This window comes from Amblyomma maculatum, chromosome 1, assembly GCF_055883805.1.
Source record: "Amblyomma maculatum isolate TAMU_Amacu chromosome 1, ASM5588380v1, whole genome shotgun sequence".
Classification (NCBI taxonomy): Eukaryota; Metazoa; Arthropoda; class Arachnida; order Ixodida; family Ixodidae; genus Amblyomma; species Amblyomma maculatum.
This window is the reverse complement of record NC_139344.1, coordinates 190,321,979-190,342,651: the sequence shown is the minus strand read 5'-3', so window position 1 is coordinate 190,342,651 and position 20,673 is coordinate 190,321,979. Positions and strand designations below refer to the sequence as shown.

Sequence of the window (20,673 nt, the reverse complement as noted above, 5' to 3'; positions counted from 1 at the left end):
TTTTATTTTTTACTTCGATAATCACATAAATTAGTAATGTAATCTGTTTATGGGAAAGAGAATTAAACACAAAGTAGAAGAAAAAACAATGTGCCGATGGTGGGAACCGAACCCACGACCTCCGAATATCGCGTGATTATCAACGTGTGGCATTCACCTGTGACTGGTAAATAAGTTATATAATTGAATTTATTCTCTCAGGCTGTTTCAGTTTTGATTTTAACTGCATGATGATGGCTGTGGTGTCAAAGTGCAATATAGGTCAGGTGAGGCATGAAAAACCTGCTAAATAATTGCTGCTGCTTCATTAATTGGAATTCCAGATCTTGAGCCAGGCTGGCATTTGCATTTTAGTGAAATAAAGTGATGAAGCAGCAACTATATTGCACATTTTTTTTATACCTCAATTGACCTATATGGAACTTCGGCTTTTTAAACTGAAACATTATGAAAGAAGAAATTCATTTTTAAATTATTTACTTGTCACAGGCAAATACCACCCATGTGATCTATTTATACTTATGTTTTATGGATCATTATAAAAGAAAACATACAAACAAAAAAATTGGTGCCTATATTACTGTAAAATTTCATTCCATACACACTTTCTGCTGAAAAAAAAGAATAAATAATTGCCTATGTGAAGTTGCAGTTGCCACAGCTTCTTGTGTCTAGTACAAGAAGAGTTGATGAAAGTTAAAAAGTAATGCTCGAAAGGAACTTAAGAGTCTGTTGAATTCGAAAAGCCATGGGCAGTCTGGATGGAGCTCTTATAATCAATGAAAATAACATATTTTATTGATTCCATTCCCTAGGGGTGACACAATTGCAATTTGAAAATTTAAAGCATGCTGACAGCAGAAAGTAGCAAACAGAAACTGGCTGGGTGACATAAGCACTTATGTCCCTGATATCCACACCCCAGCTGGCCTTGCTTGTTTCTGTATATCAGCCATTTCTTAGTTTTCTTATCAACCTTAATGAAGATGTCCTTCGGGTTGGAGATTTTCCGGCAACATGCTGCACATGCACCTTACCTCCTTGCCACTTTTTTTGTGAGGCAAAGCCACCACAGCTATTCTACCTCAACAGATGTTTCTTGAGGCAACAAAACAATCAACTTTGGGATAATATACTGTGCTAGCATCATCTAGGCCTACACAGATGCACACGTAGTTGCTGCAGCAACCTAAATGAAAAGAGAAGGTGCGGTCTGGTTTGCTAGCATTCTGGATTCTGAAATAAGCTGATCAGCAAGGTGTGACCACAAACGGAGTGTGCACACCTGCTTGGGCTACACAATGCCAGCACTGCTCAGAAATATATTCCTGAAATTTAACCTAGCTGCATGGCGTGCGCACAGGGGAGGCAGGGGGGGGGAGGGAGGTTGCCCCCCTTTAATCATCTCTGGGGGGCACCAAATCGACCCGTACCTTTACTCTGTCTCACCTGTGCTGTTGCTGTTGTTTATAAAAGTGCAAGGTTATGGCCGAAGACTCGCGATGTTCCATTGCACGGACTACTTGCATGCCACCTTTGCCCTCGGAAAGCTGGCGGCACAAGGAACCGTTATGAGAAGCATGTCGTCACATAATTTTCAATTTTGGATCCGTGGCGAAGCTTGTTTTATTTTTAAGCGCACAATAGTTTGTATTGGAAGGGGGAAAACAAGCGCTCTGAAAGCCATATACGCAGGGAAGAAAATGACAGGATAAGCGCTAACTCTTATGATTGTTAGCACTTGTCGTTTTCTTCCCTCCGTGTGCGTTTGCCAGTACGGTTGTTTTTGCCCGTTCCAAAACTATGTACTACAAATCTGACTCAAATGCTAGTTTTGTCAATATTATGTATACAGTTTCATCACATCAATAACTAAATGTGTACTTATAGCCATTCCTCCCATTTGCGTGGCGGTTTAACCATAGGGTGGGAATAAAAAAAGGGGGGGGGGGGGGGGGGCTGGGTTCTTTGGCTCCCCCTAATGCAGAACCCTGTGCATGCCTTTGTCTAGCTGGCAGTTTATACAAATTTACATCACACAGGGAAGCTCTCTGCACACACGCTTTCCGAATCAGTTCGCATACATTTACGTGCTGAAGCAAATGACAGTAAGGCAGTTGTTGGGACTAAACTTGCCCATGTGACCATGTTACCATATACCATTAGGCTCGATTCACAAAATGAGCTCATAGCCACCCTGGTACATAAGCACTTTCACAAAAAAGAAGTACATGAAAAAGAGTACATAAGTTACCTTGTATTTTTACACCTCGTCTCTATATACGTGCCGTCATTGCAGCCCAGATTGAGTCCATAACTCATGCTAAGCAGGCGAATGCTGTAGCCACTGATCCACAGCTGTGGGTCATGTATTGTACATAAGATGGCCTTAAACATTACTGTTCTGTAACATAAGCACTTAAGGGGGAAAAGCAATTGGAGGGGTGGATAGAGTGTGAGTTCTGTTTCTTCTTTCCTGTGTGTTTCCAGTAGGGAAAATGTGTTCTGACCTAAAAAATTTCGTCCCCATTGTTTGTCAGCCATGCAACTTCTTTTTCTTGCAGGCTTTTTTCTATCTCCTAATCATGAGCGTAAGTAGCTGAAAGTATGCACGCATACTAATATTCTCTGACGTGCAGCGGTATTTGACATCCTTTTTGTTCCGGTGTTGTGCCACTGATGCTGCGTGTGCTTTTACCGCCATGCCTTGGAATGCTAGGGGCTCATAAAGGGCCAGGAAAATTCCAAGTGCCTCGATACTCGAGGCACCAGAAGCTGTCGTGGTGGTATCGGGACGTCTAAAACTGCTACGCAGCAGAGCGCGTGCTGTCTGCTAGTCGCAACAGTGCTTGAGTCAACCGTAGTTCTGATATCACGGCTGTTGTGGCCAGTTGCAAGCAGCAGCTGGAGGCACTGTGCAGGCTATGCTGCGGACGAATATTTTTTTTAGAGTTAATTGGAAGCGTTTGCACGCGGCTCTGACGTATTTGTGCATGATATTCATATTCTGAGATAAAAGAACGCACCAAATGGTAGTTCTAACTACATTTTTTTTTAGAAACTCTTCAGCTCCCCTTTTAGCCCTCTCCCAAAACCTGTAGTCAAGTGCAGGCACTAGCACTCAGAAGCTTCTCTCTCTTTTTTTTTTTTTTTTTTTTTTTTTTTGCACATATGTAACACATTTTTATTTTTACATGTAATATTTTGGTTTCCAATGGGTACAAGCATTCCCCAGACTAGAACTTGGCTTCTCTGGGGTGAAATGCTTTTAAAATTGGCCTTTTACCGTACCTTTAGATAAAAATGAATTGTTCCATGGAACTCTACGGCCAGAGTTTTCCTTGTGCCATTAAATTGTGTCATCATTGTAATCATTGAGCGTGTACTCTTTTCAGCTGGGCTGCTGTGGTCTCATGGGAAACTTCCATGATTTTACATTAGTTTGTTAATTACTTGTATGCATTTATAATCCCCTTGTATAAACAGTAGAATGTTGCATAAGTGCCATTTTGTGTTTTTTGTTTTGTGAATAATGAGACGCTTCAAGCGTAGTGCCATGAAAGTATTGCAACCAAAGATGTTTGCTTCATTCCCTGAGAACATGATTGTTCCTTTTATCTTGCTGGTTCTCAGCCATGATCAGAGCATTATGGGACAGACTTAAGGCCCCGGAAGGTATTACGTAAATACTTCCCGCTGTTGCCCCCTTTTCTGCCTCTTGAAGTCAGGCCCTGGAGCACTGCCTATTTGCCGCAGAGATTAAGGTCATATTTTCTTCTCACTGCAGATACCTCTTAGAGTGTCCACATCTTCAGTGGTCATGTAGTGTGGAACAGAGTACATTAGTGCATGGATTACTGGAACATGCATGCCAGTGTCATGTGCTTTTTCTGCTATGAAATTTTATGTGTTGTTTAGAGAGGGCAATAGGTACAATCTCGGTCAAAAGTCCTGAAGCCAAAGGATTTTCGTCTCAGCCACAAAATGAAGCCGTCACGGCGCCATTAGGGCACTGAAATGCTACGAGACCATTTCTTACTGTGATAACAAATCATTTCCGATCATTTTAAATGCCCTTTGGCCTTTAATGTTGGTGTGATGGCTCAATTTTGTGACTGAGATGAAAATTCTTTGGCTTCAGGACTCGACCGAGACTGTACATGTATGTCTGAATCAAATGAAATGCTGTCAAGACAATTAAAATGGGAGCAGCAAAACAAGATTTCACTTGAGGCAGACGGACTAATATTTGTGCACTTGATTTTCATTTTGATGGTGCAAAGACTGCCTTGTGGAAATGCTATTAAGCCCTGCATGTAATTCTAGAAACTAATATTTTTGTGTTCTTATTTGCAGTAACGTTTTCGCGTTTGCTTTTTGGGTTGATGCTGATGAAGCATATTGTTTGTACTGTGTCTACTGGTCATAAGTAATTAGTAACACAAACCAAACAAAAGGAACCATATTGCAGAGCTGATGCTTTTTGGAATTGCATCAAAATGAACAAGTGTGTTGCGATCGCTTATATTGCATGTGCACTTTTGAAATGGGGAACTGAATGGTTTTCAAGTGCAACAACAGCAGTGCATTCATTTGGCACATACCTGCAAGCAGTCCTGAAAACTAGGTGTGGCTATTGAAGATAGAGAAGCTTTCCAAATATGATTCCGTGACTGAAATATTTAGCGGTATATTGGTAGATGGCTCCATAGCTCGTTGGCATGCTGTAAGCATGCAAACCCTTGTGCAAGCAGTTCTTTCTGCGCAATACTTTTGGTACTGTTTCTTTTGCAGTTATTTTACTTGTGTGTGAAACATGAGAGCATGCCCAAAGCTTCTGAAACTATGCACGCTCATTAGTTTAACATGACGTCATTTGCATAATGCAGTCTGAAAAGTGGTGCAAATAGGTAATGCATAATCACAAATCTGCACCTTTTTTAACAAAATATATCATCATGGCAATGATATAGTATTTGCAGTGATTCCTTGTACTTGGCACTGCTATGCATCTTAGCGGCATCACCTCATTTTCAGCAGCTTCCTACCTTTCCTTAGATAGTTGTTGTTGGTTAGTGTGTAACATTTATAATAGATGAGTGATTGACATTTATGCATGCAAAAGCCAATTCCTGAACCTTGCTTCCCTAAGTAAATTACAGAAAGCAATTCAAGCTTTGGCACCGACAACCGTTAATGCCAAGTTTTCTGTTAATGCAGCTTTAGTGTCATTAGTGTGATACACCAGATGTTATATGTCATTCTATTCAGTTGGGATAGAGTCACGTCACTTGTGACATCATTCCAGTACACTGCTTTGATTGTCCAGCATGCCATTCACTCATTGGTCTGAACACAATTACTACGAAGAGAGCCAACACCTACTGACACAAAGGAAAGCATGGGAGACTTTTTTTTTTTTTTTTAATGTTGGCCAATGTGAAGTAATAATGTAATTGTGGAGGGGATTGATAAGTAAAAAAAAAAAAAAACAGCCACATGTTGCCAGCGGGATCTGAGCCCACGACCTCCAAATTGCGTGTCTGGGGCTTATACCAACTGAGCTATAGCGGCGATTGTTTAATCTGCCAATTTCTTGGGTATTTATGTAGCATGTAATCTATCCTTGAGAGTGTTTGCCTTTGCCACTCTCATCCACAGTGGCAGACATGGAACATCCTGTATTACCGCAAGGGTCACATAAAACGTGACCTAACAGGTAGGGTGAGAGCTGTGGGATAACCCTTTAAGCTGCCCTTGACATCAAACTTCCCACATTCTAAACCGTCATTCTAATGAGCAAAAAAATGTAAGGAAAATATGGGGCTTTGTTACGACACGCATACGAAGAAAACCAAAAGCCACTGACTCAAAAGAAAGCATAGTGTATTTTTTTTTTTTTCTTTTTGGCATTGGCAATGTGAAATAATAACATAATTGTGTTAATGTTGGTTTAGGAAGTATGTGGCAGCATGTAGTCATTTTTTTTTCTACTTCTTAGTCCAATTTAAATGAGCCTCCAGGTAATGGTGCGGTACTCTATGGTGCAATATTTATGACAATAGCAAAGCACTGCCAGGTTGACATTACTGAAGTGTAAGGAAGATGAGAACAAAGGAACAACATAACCTGGATGAGTTACTCACTCATCTCACGGTGTGTCTAGGCCATTATTTTTTTTCTCCTGGAATTATACATAATGTCATCTGAGCACAATCAGCCGCCTTAAGCCTGGATTGTGTGAAAGCTATTTCCTTGGAAGCCTAATGAGAATAATTGAAAAGTAATAACTCTCACCTGACAATACCATGGTTGCTACTGCCAGACATAAACTTCCTAATGAATTTAAATGCTTTGGGTAGGAACTGCATAACAAATACAAAGCTATTGTATTAACTCTCATCACAAAGCCATATTTTTCCTTAATTGGCCAAAGTCTGTGTTTCCGTAATGAAAGTGGTGGTGGTGAGGAAGAATTTATTCGCTTGATATAAGCTCGAAGACCTGCCATTTTAAGAGGTTCCATGAATGCAAAGAGGAATATTTAAGAGCAAACCTTTATGCATAGTGGCAGTGTTATGTGACCCTGTAAACATCATTGTATTACTTTTTTTTTTCTTTTTTGCTTTAACAACATTCGTGTCTAGTTTGTCTTGAGACCAGCCAATAGAAAGTGACTTATCAACTTAGTTTGGAGTACAACATGTGTAAAAGAAGTGGCAAGATGGAAAAACCAACTTGTTCCTGAGTGTCAGAACATTGTGGGCTTAATATTATCAGAGATATAGAAAATAAAAAGGCAGAATTCCTTAAAGCATTAGCTTTTGTGCTGAATCAGTGGTTTCTCCTGACTGTGACAATTAAGCTGAGGTCACATTTTCTAGCAATTCATTTGAAGGTGAAACACAAGACACCCATGCACCATGTGATTTCAATGAGCATTGAAAAACCCCATCCAGTCAAAATTATACAGCGTCCTTCACCGCGGCATCCCTCATAGCCAGAGTCTCTTTGGGACTTTAAGCCCCATAAACCATAAACTATTTCCTTTCCATTTCATTTAGTCCTCTGCCATTGGTCGCTGTCAATGCCCATGATGTAGGCCATGGGAAGTGAAGGCATCATGCTGGCTTTGTCAGAAAGATAGTCATGAAGCCACGTGCCCATGTTGCATTGGCAAACTGGCAGCTTTGAGTGACGAAGCACAGTGATGGATTTGGCCTGGCAGACAACCTTTATTGGCGCTAGTCCGGCATCAGCAAAGAAATTGAGCAGCACTTATGCAACAAATTTGCGTAGCTTGGTCCATGCGAGTTAGCCAGACTGGACACTGTGGGTACATTCGATTTTCCAGTCCTGGACTACTTGCTAACAGGTCTCGGCTTCCGCTGACAGAAAGTAGCATTGTGGTCACATGACCTTGCAAGCTCCCTCTATCGCTTGGTTTTAGCAGACGATGCCAACCATCATCAATCACTGTAACATAGTTTCGCAGTAACGCCGCGTGCACGCTTATCTTTTGGAGTGTGCGTAATATTAAAGATAGATAGCAGAGGCACAAATATGTGCTTTTCTCGAACAGAGCATGACGTGCCTGAATGCAAAGCGTTTTATACAGAACTCAGTTTGTCAGGGTTTTCTTGCCGTTGCTGCTCACGAAGTTCTTTAAATAAATAGCCCAGCTCACTGCCCTCTAAACGAGACGAAGGCATTTACAGCAAGCGTTAGCTGCTGCAGCACACAGTGGTTAACTTGTGACGCTTTCAGGCCTGTGCGCCAAAAGGATTGTGAAACAGGTGAAGAACTTCTGGGCAGCATGAACAATCTGTGCTTGGGGCTCTGGATGCTTTTGTGCGTAGTGAAATTCAAGACAGGAAAGCAAAGATTCAAGATTCAAACATCTTACAGCCATTGGTCAACACACAATATCGTCTGCAGGAACACGAAAAGTACTCGGAATGCGTACAAAGTCTAACTCAATATGGCCGCCAGTACGGCGCTACTTTTTCAGGAGCTATACTGTTATACGGAGCTTCTGGGCTGCCCGAGGAAAATCTAATGCCAGACTCCTGTCAGCAAGTAGTCTGGGACTGCCTGGGACTGAAAATTGAATGTACCCAGTGGCAGTAGGGTGGCTGGCTGTGCCACTAGAACCAGATCGGCCATGTCCGTGATTGTTTGTTTGGTTCTCCATTTTCTGCTTTCTTCACAATCGATGTCACAGCCAAATGAAATGGAAAGTGAAAATATGGCTCATGGACTGTAGTAGAGCCACACTTAATTGGTTCATGAAGCATAGCCATAACACTCTGACCTCACTTTTTCTGAGCCACGTTTTAAGCCAATATTTACACTCAGCTGTTCACTATCATTAAATGAAGAATTTAAGAAATTCAGTCTCTGGAGAAGTCATTTTGAGACATTTGGGAATGCAGCTATGATACAAAATTTTGATTGTGTTAGTATATTATTTTTATGTTTCATTTTTTATTGATATCATATGAACAAAGGAAGTGGGGCTTTCCAAACTAACAGCTCTCTTTAGATAGGCTGCACCTTTTTGAACTCACTGACATAAAAATGGAAGCAAAAAGTTTTACTTATATAATTTTTGTTGAAACAACTTTGTAGGGTTATTAAAAGCATGAGAAGTACCTTAAAGCAATATTTATTTTCATATCTCTAAAATAAATATACACAACAAAATTAAATTTTGCAAAAATAGCCAGCACATTTCCGGTTGCCATAGCCGTATTCTTTTCTCAGCCTTAAATCCATAAACAAAGGGCCCTCTTTTGTTACATGCATATGGTAGTGTAAGCCAACCTTGAAGGGGTCCTGTGATCTAGAAGGAGATTGTCGAAATGATACTTAATCTTTTAATCTTCCCGAGAAAAGCTCATTTCGAGCTGATGGTGATGAAGTGCAGCAGCAGTATTCGGCAGTGGAAATGAGATGGCAGATTGGGTGCTGCCTCTAGATTGGTTGCGAAACCAGTTTGAACTAGGTTCCTTGTTCTTTGGAAATAGATCCTGAATATCATGCGTCTGGATGCTGTAAACTTTTTGCAGGAGTGTGAAACTGAAAAGAAGAAATGAAAGTAAACAAAAAAAATTAAGTGGAATAATTCTGAAGGCGTCACTTTCCACTGTGCTTCATATTTCCATGTTCCGACTGCGTTAAGAAGGCGGTGAAAGACCAAAATAACCCAATCGACATACCTTGATAAAAACTAATGTGATAGAAAAGCTGAATTGGAGGCTAGGTTTAAGGGAAGACTGGTTATAGCCTTCCAGTCCCAAAAATAAATAAAACTTTAGGGATCTTGGGATTGCATCTTGGGATAAAACATTGGGATTGTTCACTTAGTCATCCTGCCACGTCTACACCGTGTACGCGGAGGAAAGATGTCGTTGAATTGCATGGCTGTGGGCTGGCTTGGCAAGGCAGCAATCGCATATAAGTTTCCACTACCCCTGTGAAGTTAGTTCTAATTGGTAGCGCCCAACCTTAGCACTGGGCGAGTGAGGTGGGCGAGTGACACATTTTCTTCTGGTCTTATTTTGAATTTTGTAAATGGAATAACTTTTGTTTGCTTACTCAGATTTCAATAATTTTTTTTTTTTTGCATTTGTTGCTGAAACGCGTGAGGGCTCTTAAACTTTAGCTGCAATAATAGGCAGCAAAAATTATGTCACAGTGTCCCTTTAAGGTTGAACTGAGTACTTTTGAAAGAACTGTTGCATTTCCTTCGTAGTTTTGCTATGTCACTAATAATTTGTCATTTAATTTCATCAAGTGAGTGATGAGACTGCCTACCTAGGTTCATATTGTACTGAATCAGATTAATTTGCCATGTTATCAAATATATAAGCTGCAGCTGCAGTTTGGAAAACTGCTGCATATTCAAAGGCATGCGCTATTCATCATTGATATGCTGCATTTAAGCACTTTTGCCAGCAGATGGCCTTAGCATGCTGAGGGCACCAGATTGTCACCATGATCTGTCTTCTGTCTTATATGCTCAAAGCTATGGCTACAAGTAGATAAATGAAGGGGAAATGAGGGTGCTCGTTATAATACATGAAGGAAAGAAGCCAACAGTCGGCGAGGCCAAGGAAAGCATTGGGGATTGTACTTTGTCTTTTTTTTTTTCCCCCCTTTTTTTTCCTTTTTTTTTTTTAATTTTTACTTCGGTAATCACATATATTAGTAATGTAATCTGTTTAGGGGGAAGATAAATAAACACAAAGTAGAAGGAAAAACAACATGCCGATGGTGGGAACCGAACCGACGACCTCCGAATATCGCGTCCAGTGCTCTTCCAACTGAGCTACATTGGCCGCTGTCCCCCCTGCTACTTTCTTGGGTATTAATGTTGTCTGTATACGAACCTTGAGAGTGTTCACCAGCGCCTGTAGCACAGAAATATTTGCTTTTAGGTTCTTTTTTCCTTAGGTTAGGGCCTGTAGTTTTTTGTACCCAGTATGTGGAACATGCAAGCTCTCATTTCTTGACCTGTGCTGGCCATTTTATTCTTGCGACGTAAGCGAAAGGTTTTGCAAAAGAATGAAACTTGAGGAGTGCAGCGGTAGTTGCCGAGCGCAGGCAGAGTATTTTACTTTCCTCCAAATATTTTTTCTTTCAGAATTGCCTTACGAGCTATTTATTTACAATAGATTTGTGAACAGTTTCAAAAGGCATAAAACACTGAAAGAAGCCTCCAGGATCAGTTTTCTATTTTTGCATCAATGTTATTGTGAGCATTTTTTCTTTTAAACACTGTAATTGCAATTTTGCATTGCCCGTAGCAGGAGTGCCTGTTACGTACAGTGCACACAAATGCCAATTAGCCTTTTGCAGTCCATCTCACTGTTTATTCATATCCATTGCTTTACCTGGCCACTTTCATCTTTGAAAATGGTGCTTCACTGTAGTTCACTACATGTATGACAAGAACTTCTGGTCTTTGAATTTCCATTGGGGCACATTTGTAGATGCAAATAAATGAAACAAACTTGCATTTCACTCATGTCCTAACAATGAAAGGGAGAAGAGACTTCTCTTGAACAACTTCGACTGCTGTCTCATGCACTACCTTTGCCAAAAGTTACCAGGTTGCATTATTTGGTTCTTACTGCTATAATGTAGCTCTTACAGCTTCCCTGAAGCCCGAGAAGGCTAGAAAGGTGAGGAAGCTGGTTTTTCTTTGCTTACAGAGATTTGCAGCTTGATGAGGGACACAAGTACTCCATCACATGACTGATAAGCAAAAAACATGGCCTGGTTACTTTTGGCAAAGACAGCACCTCACATGGTGCTAAGAACTTACAGTTCGCCTTTGAAGCTAAAATCCTTGCTGCCACTAAGGAAGAAAAGCCTGGCATTCGTAACGATATTTGCATTTCTGGTTAGGTGTCGGTATGATGATATTGTTCAAAGGCACCCCAGTGACAGCAAATAAAATGACAGACAAGCTACTAATCAGGAGCGTCTTAGAGAATTGCAAACCACATGTTAGTCCATAAGCAAGTTCATGCTGCTCAAAGTTCAGTGCTGCTGTTCAGTTTAACCAAGAAATATGGGGAACAAATTTGTCAAATGCGCTTTTGCTTTTTCAGGCAAGTCTACATTTCCGCAGTTAGGCCGCAAAGGCAAAGCAGGCAGCATCACCATGGAACTTTGAGCTTGGATTTCACATTCCATTTGGATCACCCAAGGAGGATCTCAACTGAACAAGTTGTGCCTGATACAAGTCTAATGCCATGGATACTGCAGCAGTGTGTGTCCTTTGCTTATGAGCAAGTCGGCAGGTTTGACAGTAAAGAGACTAACTTATTTTAGCTGCATTATTGTCTTTTTTTTTTTTTTCAGCAAATATTTTAGCAAAATCTGCTTGCTTTAGCACCAGCACATATAAATTAACAAATGCCTGCAATTATGCATTTTATCCTTAACTTTTTGAGTATGTCTCGGTATACCGTACGAAGCATTTAGTCCTCCTTATCACTTGGTGGCAGTCGTCGTAGCAGCATTAAAGGGACAGCCTCCTGTCTTTTATCAGTCCCATATTATTTGTTTGCAAACCAAAAGGTCCTTGCCCATGTAAATATATATCCAGCCGCGAGGCTGCGAAATTCAGGAGAACAATGTAAAACATAACATTTTGACATGGCAATATCCCTTCCCCATTGTAGTTAGACTTCCAACCCCGACATTACAAACTAGGCAATGACTGATTACCCACTTCAACTGAGACTCGGGTTTAATAAAAAATATAGTTTCAAACACTCGGATAGTTTTAAAGAAGCATAAATTAAGACTGGTGATTTCTATCACAGTTGCACGATTCTATTCTCTCAACGGTACAGCTTAAACAGAGCCACCTACCTCCGACGAGGAGAAATTTTAAGAATGGAGGGCACTTTTGAAAGCATTCATTTTTGTTAGTTTTATACCGCATTCGACTAGAGCTATGTTTCTGAGCCCATAAGAAAACGGTTTGAATTCTTCTCCATTCAGGAAATTTTTTTTCATCAAAAATTAACTGCAAGTACATCACTTGCTATTTGCCCTGAGGACTAAGAACTGAAACCAAAAGTTGGGGTACTGTACCCCTGAATGAAGTTAGGCATTGCAAGTATTCGCTATCATTTTGACAGTTCAACCCTGCTTCTTTCCATAAAAGTTTTGAATGGCAATTAGTATTTGCAAGAAAGAAAAAAACGTAAGGTGCCTGAAGTTTCTTCCAACAATAATAACCCTGTATATTGAACGTCTTTAGCCCAACTGCCAGCTGAACGATGATGCTTGCATAAAATGTGGCATAAGCGTACGCTCTGGCTTGCTTCCGTTACCAGTTTAGAATATCAGTTATTGTTGTAATCATGAGTTCGGCCTCATTGTCGTGACTCGGGAATAATCTTATACAATATAGCAATATTCTTATGCCCATCTTTAATAATAGGCTGTCCCTTTAAGAGTATAAAAGGCAGATATATACATTATAAAAGGCAGATAGTGCTCTCGGTTTGCATGCAGTTGGTTTAAATGGGCTTTCCCCTGAATGCAAATGTTTAGAATTTTTTAGTAACAAGGTTTGTTTGCTGCAGTTTTGCATGGTTCGAAACGCACAGTCATGCTGATTCATGTTTGTATTTTTACAAACTGTTTCCTGTCAGAAAAATGAGGAAATAAAATCTCTACACAACTTTTTCTAAAGACGCATTAAAATTTCTCTAATGGAACTCTGCTAAGCCTCTAACCTCAATTTGTAGTATTCTTTTTTTTTTTGTTGTGCTACTTGTTTGGCCTTTGTTATTCTGCAAAACTGTGTAGTACATGCAGTCAAAATGTTTGCATTGTGATTGCTAAAAGACCAGATTGCTGGAAAATGCCTTTTTTCCTTATAAATGATGTGTGGTGTAATTATATCCCTTGCTGAATTACACAGACTCAAAACCATAGGCTAGTAAGTAATCTGACAGTGTCTGTTAAAGGCCATTTTTGCCATAGTGCTGTTACTCTAACGAGAATTTTGAAGGAATATTTTAATTGCAGAAACTCGATCTACACGCTCCGAGCATTCCTATAAACTTCGAATTATTACCCCGTGTGGCAGATTTTGCTGCTGAATCGAGTAGAATGTCCCAGCTCCCAGCCCTTTCTTCTTTTTTTTTTTCTTTAACACATTGTAAAGAGTACGACAAGTCGCCCAACACATGGAGTTCGTTTCAGACAATCATGTGGCGGCTTGCCGCTCTGCCGTCGTATCTCGTCGCATTTGCATCATATCCAAAAACACCCATAAATTATTGTGGGTGTCTTCACAGATTAGAGAATTTTCATTGCCCATAGCAGAGTGAAGAGATTGAGTTTCACGAAAGCAGAGTATCTTCATCTTCATCATCTTTATTTTCGTTGTGAGATACATGTACATGGAATTACCAGTATTACAGGAGGAGATCACGAAGTATACACTGTCCAGGAGACCTCCAATGACAAAATAAATAAAATTAGCGGGTAACTTACTATGCAGTTATTAAGATAATATACAGGCGTGCAGAGAAAAACTCGTAATGCAATGCTAATAAGAAACAGTATGAAAAGTTCTAAATAATCAAGAACTGCAAACAAAAATGCACCAATTGCAGAAATTTGAAAATACAAATTACTGAAAAACTAATGAAATGATGTAAACATGGAAACTTAAGAGCCAGAGAAACATATTTAGTCAGTGGAACAGAACGGAGTAGAAAATAAGTCTTTAATGAATGATGAAATGAAGAGTATGCTGTTATCTGATTTAAGATATCAGTGCATTCCACAGAGATATTCCTGCAAAGTATGCAGTTTGTTTTCCATAATTAGTCCTGATCTTCGGTAACAGTAGATTATGACGTTCAGCAAATCTGGTGTTATTATTTATATATATATTGTAGTAATCCCGATCGCCATCAGCTCGCGCGCCAACCCGAAGAGGTAGACGAAGTGGAGCCGAAGCCTTGTTGGCACTGCACTGTTGATTCGAACGCTAACCCCGTCGCTTTGGTTTGTGGACGTTGCTTACGGTCTTGGTACCCCAATAAACACCTTACACTTGGTGGAGGTATCTCAGTCGTCGCCCCAGTCCTCCTCGCAAATTTCACCCTGGAACTTCGGAACCGCACGCTACCGCCTTCGGTCACAACCATGCAGGACGCTCCCAGCCAACCATCGGCGCCCATCCCTGCCACTCCTGCCACCATCTTCTGTCCCGGGGCACAACGCCCCCGTGACCCACCTTTCTTCAGTGGTACCGACGACCATGACGTTGACGACTGGCTGGCCTCTTTCGAGCGCGTCAGCACTTACAACCGCTGGGACGATTCCATAAAACTGAGCAATGTCCTCTTCTACCTCACGGACGTGGCGAATCTGTGGTTTCGAAACCACGAAGCCGATCTTCCGACGTGGTCTATCTTCAAGAAGAACTTCGCGGATGTCTTCGGCCGTCCTGCGGTACGTAAACTCCGCGCCGAACAACGCCTCCATGCACGGCTTCAACTTCCCGAGGAAACGTTTACCAGCTACATTGAGGACGTGGTTGACCTCTGCAAGCGGGTCAATCCGTCTATGCCCGAGCCCAAAAGAGTCACCCATGTTCTAAAAGGTCTCACTGATGATGCGTACTGTATGATGTCGGCTAGGGACCCTACTTCTGTATCCGACATTATAACCCTGTGCCAGAGGTTTGACGAGCTACGAAAGCAATGCGCTTCTACGCGGCGGGCTGCCGCACCTGCCGGCATTGCTGGCTTGGCACTGGCTACGCCGTCTGCGGAACAGTCTCAATTTATGCAGAATATCCAAGACTTCATTCGCGAAGAAGTTGCACGCCAGCTGTCCCTCCTCCATCCAGTTCAGCCGACCGTCTGCACTTCGCAATTAGCGCCGGCCAATGCGCCATCCATCTCGCCGGCTATCCGCCAAGTTATCGATGAGAAAGTCGCCGAAGCGCTGCCTTCTAGTGTTCTCATCGCTCCTGTGCAAGCCCCACTCACTTACGCTCAAGTAACCGCTGGAACGCGCGGACCGATTCCTACATCGTCTTACCAGAACGGCCCTACATTTTATGTTCCACCTCGTTTCATGGCCCCTCAGTCTCCAATCCCTCGACAGCGACGCCGCATTACGAACCCATGGCGAATCGCCGACAATCGCCCAATTTGCTATTCTTGCGGGCTCCCAGGTCACGTCGCTCGCCTTTCCCGTCAGCGCCCGCTTCATCCTGAGAACACAGTCCGTCAGTACCGCTACGATCCCGAGCCGCCCTTGAGCAACGTCTCTTCTGGATCATCTCCACCTCGGGCTCAGTACTCAACACGCCGTTCGCCTTCGCCTCGCCGACGTTCCATTTCGCCAATGCTCCGGCGACAGGGCCCTACGCAAGGGGAAAACTAAATGCCGCAGTTCCGGAGGCAAGAACTGCGCATTTGACGAACTCGTTAAGTCTTCCGCCTCCTCCCGCCAACGTCATTGAAGTGTTCGTAGAAGGTTTTCCGTTCTTGCGCTGGTGGATACAGGTGCTGCCGTTTCCGTAATTAGTGATGCCCTTCGCTGCAAAATTCGCAAGGTCACGACGCCGCTTTCTGCCTTTTCGCTTCGTATGGCCAGTTCAGGGCGCATCACCCCTGTGGCAGCGTGCACGGTACGAGTTTGCATCAAAGACATTACGTATCTCGTCGAGATGGTGGTGCTTTACGACTGCTCCCACGACATCATCCTCGGCTACGACTTTCTGTCGACTCACAGTGCTGTGATTGATTGTGCCCGTGCTGAAGTTGAGCTTTCCCCTGCGTGTAATGTTTCCCTGTGTGACCCGCCTGTGCGCCCTGCTGAACTCCTTGTAGCTGCAGACACCGACATTCCTCCCTTTTCTTCTGTTCTCGTTCCCCTTATTTCGACATCTGCCCTCCCTAGTCCTGTTCTCTTTACGCCCAAACTCGCCTCCGCCCACCATAACCGCCTCCTTCTTCCTTTCGCTGTTCTAGCGATTTCTGATGGCAGCTGTGTCATCTATGCTTCCAACCCTTTTCCCTGCCCAACAGCTGTTCTTCGCGGGGAGTGCCTCGGCTACATTGAAGAGCTGGACCCTGATCGTACTTACATGTTCTCCGAACCTGAAGTTTTTCCTCGCGTCGCTGCCCTGACGTCTTGTGCTGCTACGAGTGATCAGCTTCCTGTCGACGCCCTTCATCAAGCTATCGCGACCGACCTTCCGTCCGCCCAACGGGACCAAATAGTCGCCCTCCTTCAGCGCTTCAGTGCATCTTTTGACGTGTCCCAGCCTTACTTGGGCCGCGCCTTGACCGTTTCTCATGCAATTGACACTGGTCCTCATGCTCCCCTGCGGCAGCGACCATATCACGTGTCGCCCACTGAGGCGCGTGTCATTCGTGACAATGTCGCCGATATGCTTCAACGGGGCATCATACGACCATCTCATAGCCCTTGGGCCTCCCCCGTAGTGTTAGTGACGAAGAAAGATGGCACGATCCGCTTCTGTGTGGACTACCGACGTCTGAATAAGATAACTTGCAAAGATGCTTACCCACTACCACGAATTGATGACGCGCTAGATTGTTTGCAAGGAGCGGAGTTCTTTTCGTCGCTAGATTTGCGCTCTGGCTATTGGCTTCGTTTGTGCCTACGATATGTCGCCGCTCAACATTACCAACATGAAATCTGAGCAGCAGAAGGATCCATGGATATCCTCCCTCTTAACATTCCTGTCTACGCCCGCAGAGCTGTCTCCGTCACGTGCACTTCGTCGTCAGGCCCACCACTTCGCCACTCGTAATGGACTTTTATACCGCCGCAGTTACCATCCTACAGGGCGAAAGTGGCTTCTCGTGATTCCGCGACATCTCCGTGCTGAAATCTGCGCCTCTTTCCACGCCGATCCCCAATGCGGCCATGCAGGTGTCATGAAAACCTATTCTCGACTGCGTATGAGATATTACTGGCGCGGCATGTACCGCTTCATTCGTCAGTACATCCGATCCTGTACCGCCTGCCAACGTCGCAAGAATCCATCCCCTCAGCCAGCCGCTCCGTTGCAGCCATTGCCTTGCCCCAGCTGCCCTTTTGACCGTGCCGGTATCGATCTGTATGGCCCGCTTCCGACCACGTCGGCTAACAACCGCTGGGTCATCGTAGCCGTTGACCACCTAACCCGTTACGTGGAAACATCGGCCTTGCAGCCTGCCACCACATGGGATGTTGCTTCGTTCATTCTGCATCGCCTCGTTCTTCGTCACGGCGCACCGAAAGAATTGATCAGTGACCGCGGACGTGCGTTTCTTTCCGACACTGTCGAAGCCCTCCTCAAACAGTGCCATATCATTCACCGGAGCACCACAGCGTATCACCCCCAAACGAACGGCATGACTGAGCGATTTAATCTCTCTTAGTGACATGCTAGCCATGTACGTTGATAGCGCTCACTCTAATTGGGACCAAGTGCTGCCTTTCGTAACGTACGCCTACAATACGGCTACGCAGACTACGACTGGGTTCTCCCCCTTCTTTCTTTTATATGGTCGTGAACCCACGTCCACTATGGATACTATCCTGCCTTACCACCCCGACGCTTCAAAGACCACTCTACTGTCTGAAGCACACACATTTGCCGAAGAATGCCGACAATTGGCGCGCTCCTTCACAACGGAGAACCAGGCTCAACAAAAGCATAACCGGGACCCTACAAATCCAGCGCCTTCATATCCCTCAGGTGCCCTCGTTTGGCTCTGGGTGCCTTCCTCTGCACCCGGCCTCTCATCCAAACTCTTATCGCGCTATCATGGACCTTGCCGTATTCTCGAACAATCTTCTCCCGTCAATTATGTAGTAGAGCCCTTGAACCCATCTCCAGATCATCGCCGCCGCGGCCGAGAAACTGTACATGTCGACCGCCTCAAGCCGTATTATGATCCCCCTACCCTTTCCTCACCATGAGTTGCCAGGATGGCTCCTTTTCCGCCGGGGGGTATTGTAGTAATCCCGATCGCCATCAGCTCGCGCGCCAACCCGAAGAGGTAGACGAAGTGGAGCCGGAGCCTTGTTGGCACTGCACTGTTGATTCGAACGCTACCCCCGTCGCTTTGGTTTGCGGACGTTGCTTACGGTCTTGGTACCCCAATAAACACCTTACAATATATATATATATATATATATATATATATATATATATATATATAGGGCTGAAAACTACTAAGAATGACATGATTATTATGCGTTTTAAAGATAATTGACGCCAACCTAAGATGAAGCTGTAGCGACAATGGCAGTAAGTGAAGAGTGAAATAAAACCCTAGTTGAATTGCAATAGCAACGGTGGAAGCTTCTTTTGCCTGCTACATTATTCCCTTATCGCGCCCTATCAGTGTAAGGTGCTACATTATTGGGGACACAAGCTCATCCTTTAAGAGTATGACATGAGAGCATAAGCCACCAGCCCACATATAAATGAGAAGGGCTCAATGTTGCTGAACTGAATGTAGAGCGAAAGCATTAGCTGCCGGTGACTGAGCGTTTTTCGTCTTGTCTTCTTCGTCGTCCTAGTCTTCTTCGTCTTCTTCACGGCTGTTCAAGGTCAAATGTGACCCTTCCTGAGACTATGCGACAGGCCGAAACCTGCCGTAGTATTGCTATCGCAATAAAATGGAGAACGGATACACAATAAGGGCTGAAAGTAATCATTCGGTGCGCTTGATTTTGAAGGTGGCGAACGCATGAAAGGTGAGTGTTGTATGTGTTACCCCAAGATGATATGCAATATGGGAGGTGGCTATGTACGGAAAAATATAACATGCCGAGTGTAGGTAGGTCGAAATAACGCCGGGCTTTAATACATATCACATGAAAAAAAAGGGGCATATTTATGGGCATAGTTTTATTGCAATGGGCGTGATTTACAACTGTGTTCTCCGAGACTCGTGGCAACCCGGATAAAAGTAAAGGCGAAATTTTGCAGAATACTATTTTTAGTGCAACTATAAAAGTGCCTTGTTTCCGGGCCTACTTTCATATTGAAAGACGCTTTTCATTTCAGTCGTGAACAATATATCACATTAAAGGCCCAAAGCAAGAAATTAACTATGTAGCTTCAAAAATGAAAGTACTATCACTGAATTATAAAAAAAAAAACAAACAGCAGAGGCACAGATGAAATAAAAGGGTACACCATGACCACGCAACACAACAAAAAATGTGTTCGCTAACTGTGCGTTGGAGGGAAGGTTAGTGGTTCATTCTAAACAAAAGTTCCTTGCAGAACATTTTACAGTGATATCATGGAACTATTTTTCAGGCAGAAAATTTTACAGTGCTATTGCATTAGGCATAGAAAGGTATTCATTGCATGATCTTGCCATTTATGCATGCTATTGCTTGAGCATGGTTCCGATGAGAAAACAGTGTTAGTTTCAATGAAGGTTCATAATATAGTCATGGGTGACTAGATAAAAGTAGAGTAGCAAAAGCACAAGATTATACAGCTGTCAAGACATGAATTATGATGCTGTGAAGGCTCCTGACCAGTCATTCGTTGATAGGGACACACAGGTTAAAATACATGTTTAGTTCTGCCATTATGTGAGGTACTGTTATTTTGCATGTTCAGTTTATTAGCTCCTGAAAACCAGTTTAAAAGTTTCTCCTACAATTTATTATAGCTCTTGTGACAGCATAGTATTGTTCAAATTACAAATGTAGCGCGCAGCCTAGCTTCAGAAAATTATAACGGCACTTTATGCTTTCCCCCACCACAGGGCTCGACTGCCGAGCCGGGTGACCAAGGTTCATTGCCGGCCACGGTAGTCGTGTTTCGATGGAGGCAAAGCGCAACGTGCCCGTGTACTGCATGATGTCAGTGTATGGTAAAAGGCTCTCAGGAGGTCGAAATTATGGCATGCCTCATTGCCCGAGTTGCTTTAACACTTTAAACCCCATAAACCAAAACCGAACCAAACCTTATGCTTTTATGACCAATATGAAACATCATGTACCGTTGACATAACATTATTCATGGACTTGCAGTAATTGCTTTATTTCGATCTTCAACTATTCTTAAAATTGGTGGAAGCAGGCTGGAGCATTGTGGAGCATGTTTTTAGGATCGAACGCTTTCAA

General features: G+C 43.1%; 1 protein-coding gene across 3 annotated transcripts in view; it reads left to right on the top strand.

Annotated features, from left to right (window-relative positions):
- Positions 1 to 13,215, top strand: part of kappaB-Ras (NFKB inhibitor interacting Ras like 1) — a 40,794-nt gene extending 27,579 nt beyond the window's left edge. For 2 of the 3 annotated variants that reach the window (XM_084589924.1, XM_084589926.1), the window contains exons 8-9: positions 2,565 to 2,591; positions 11,622 to 13,215. In XM_084589924.1, the coding sequence (XP_084446050.1) occupies positions 2,565 to 2,591; positions 11,622 to 11,686 (92 nt within the window). In that variant the 3' untranslated portion in view covers positions 11,687 to 13,215. The remainder of the gene's footprint in view (positions 1 to 2,564; positions 2,592 to 11,621) is intronic. The other variant, XM_084589925.1, reaches the window with a different exon arrangement.
- Positions 13,216 to 20,673: the final 7,458 nt, after the last annotated feature.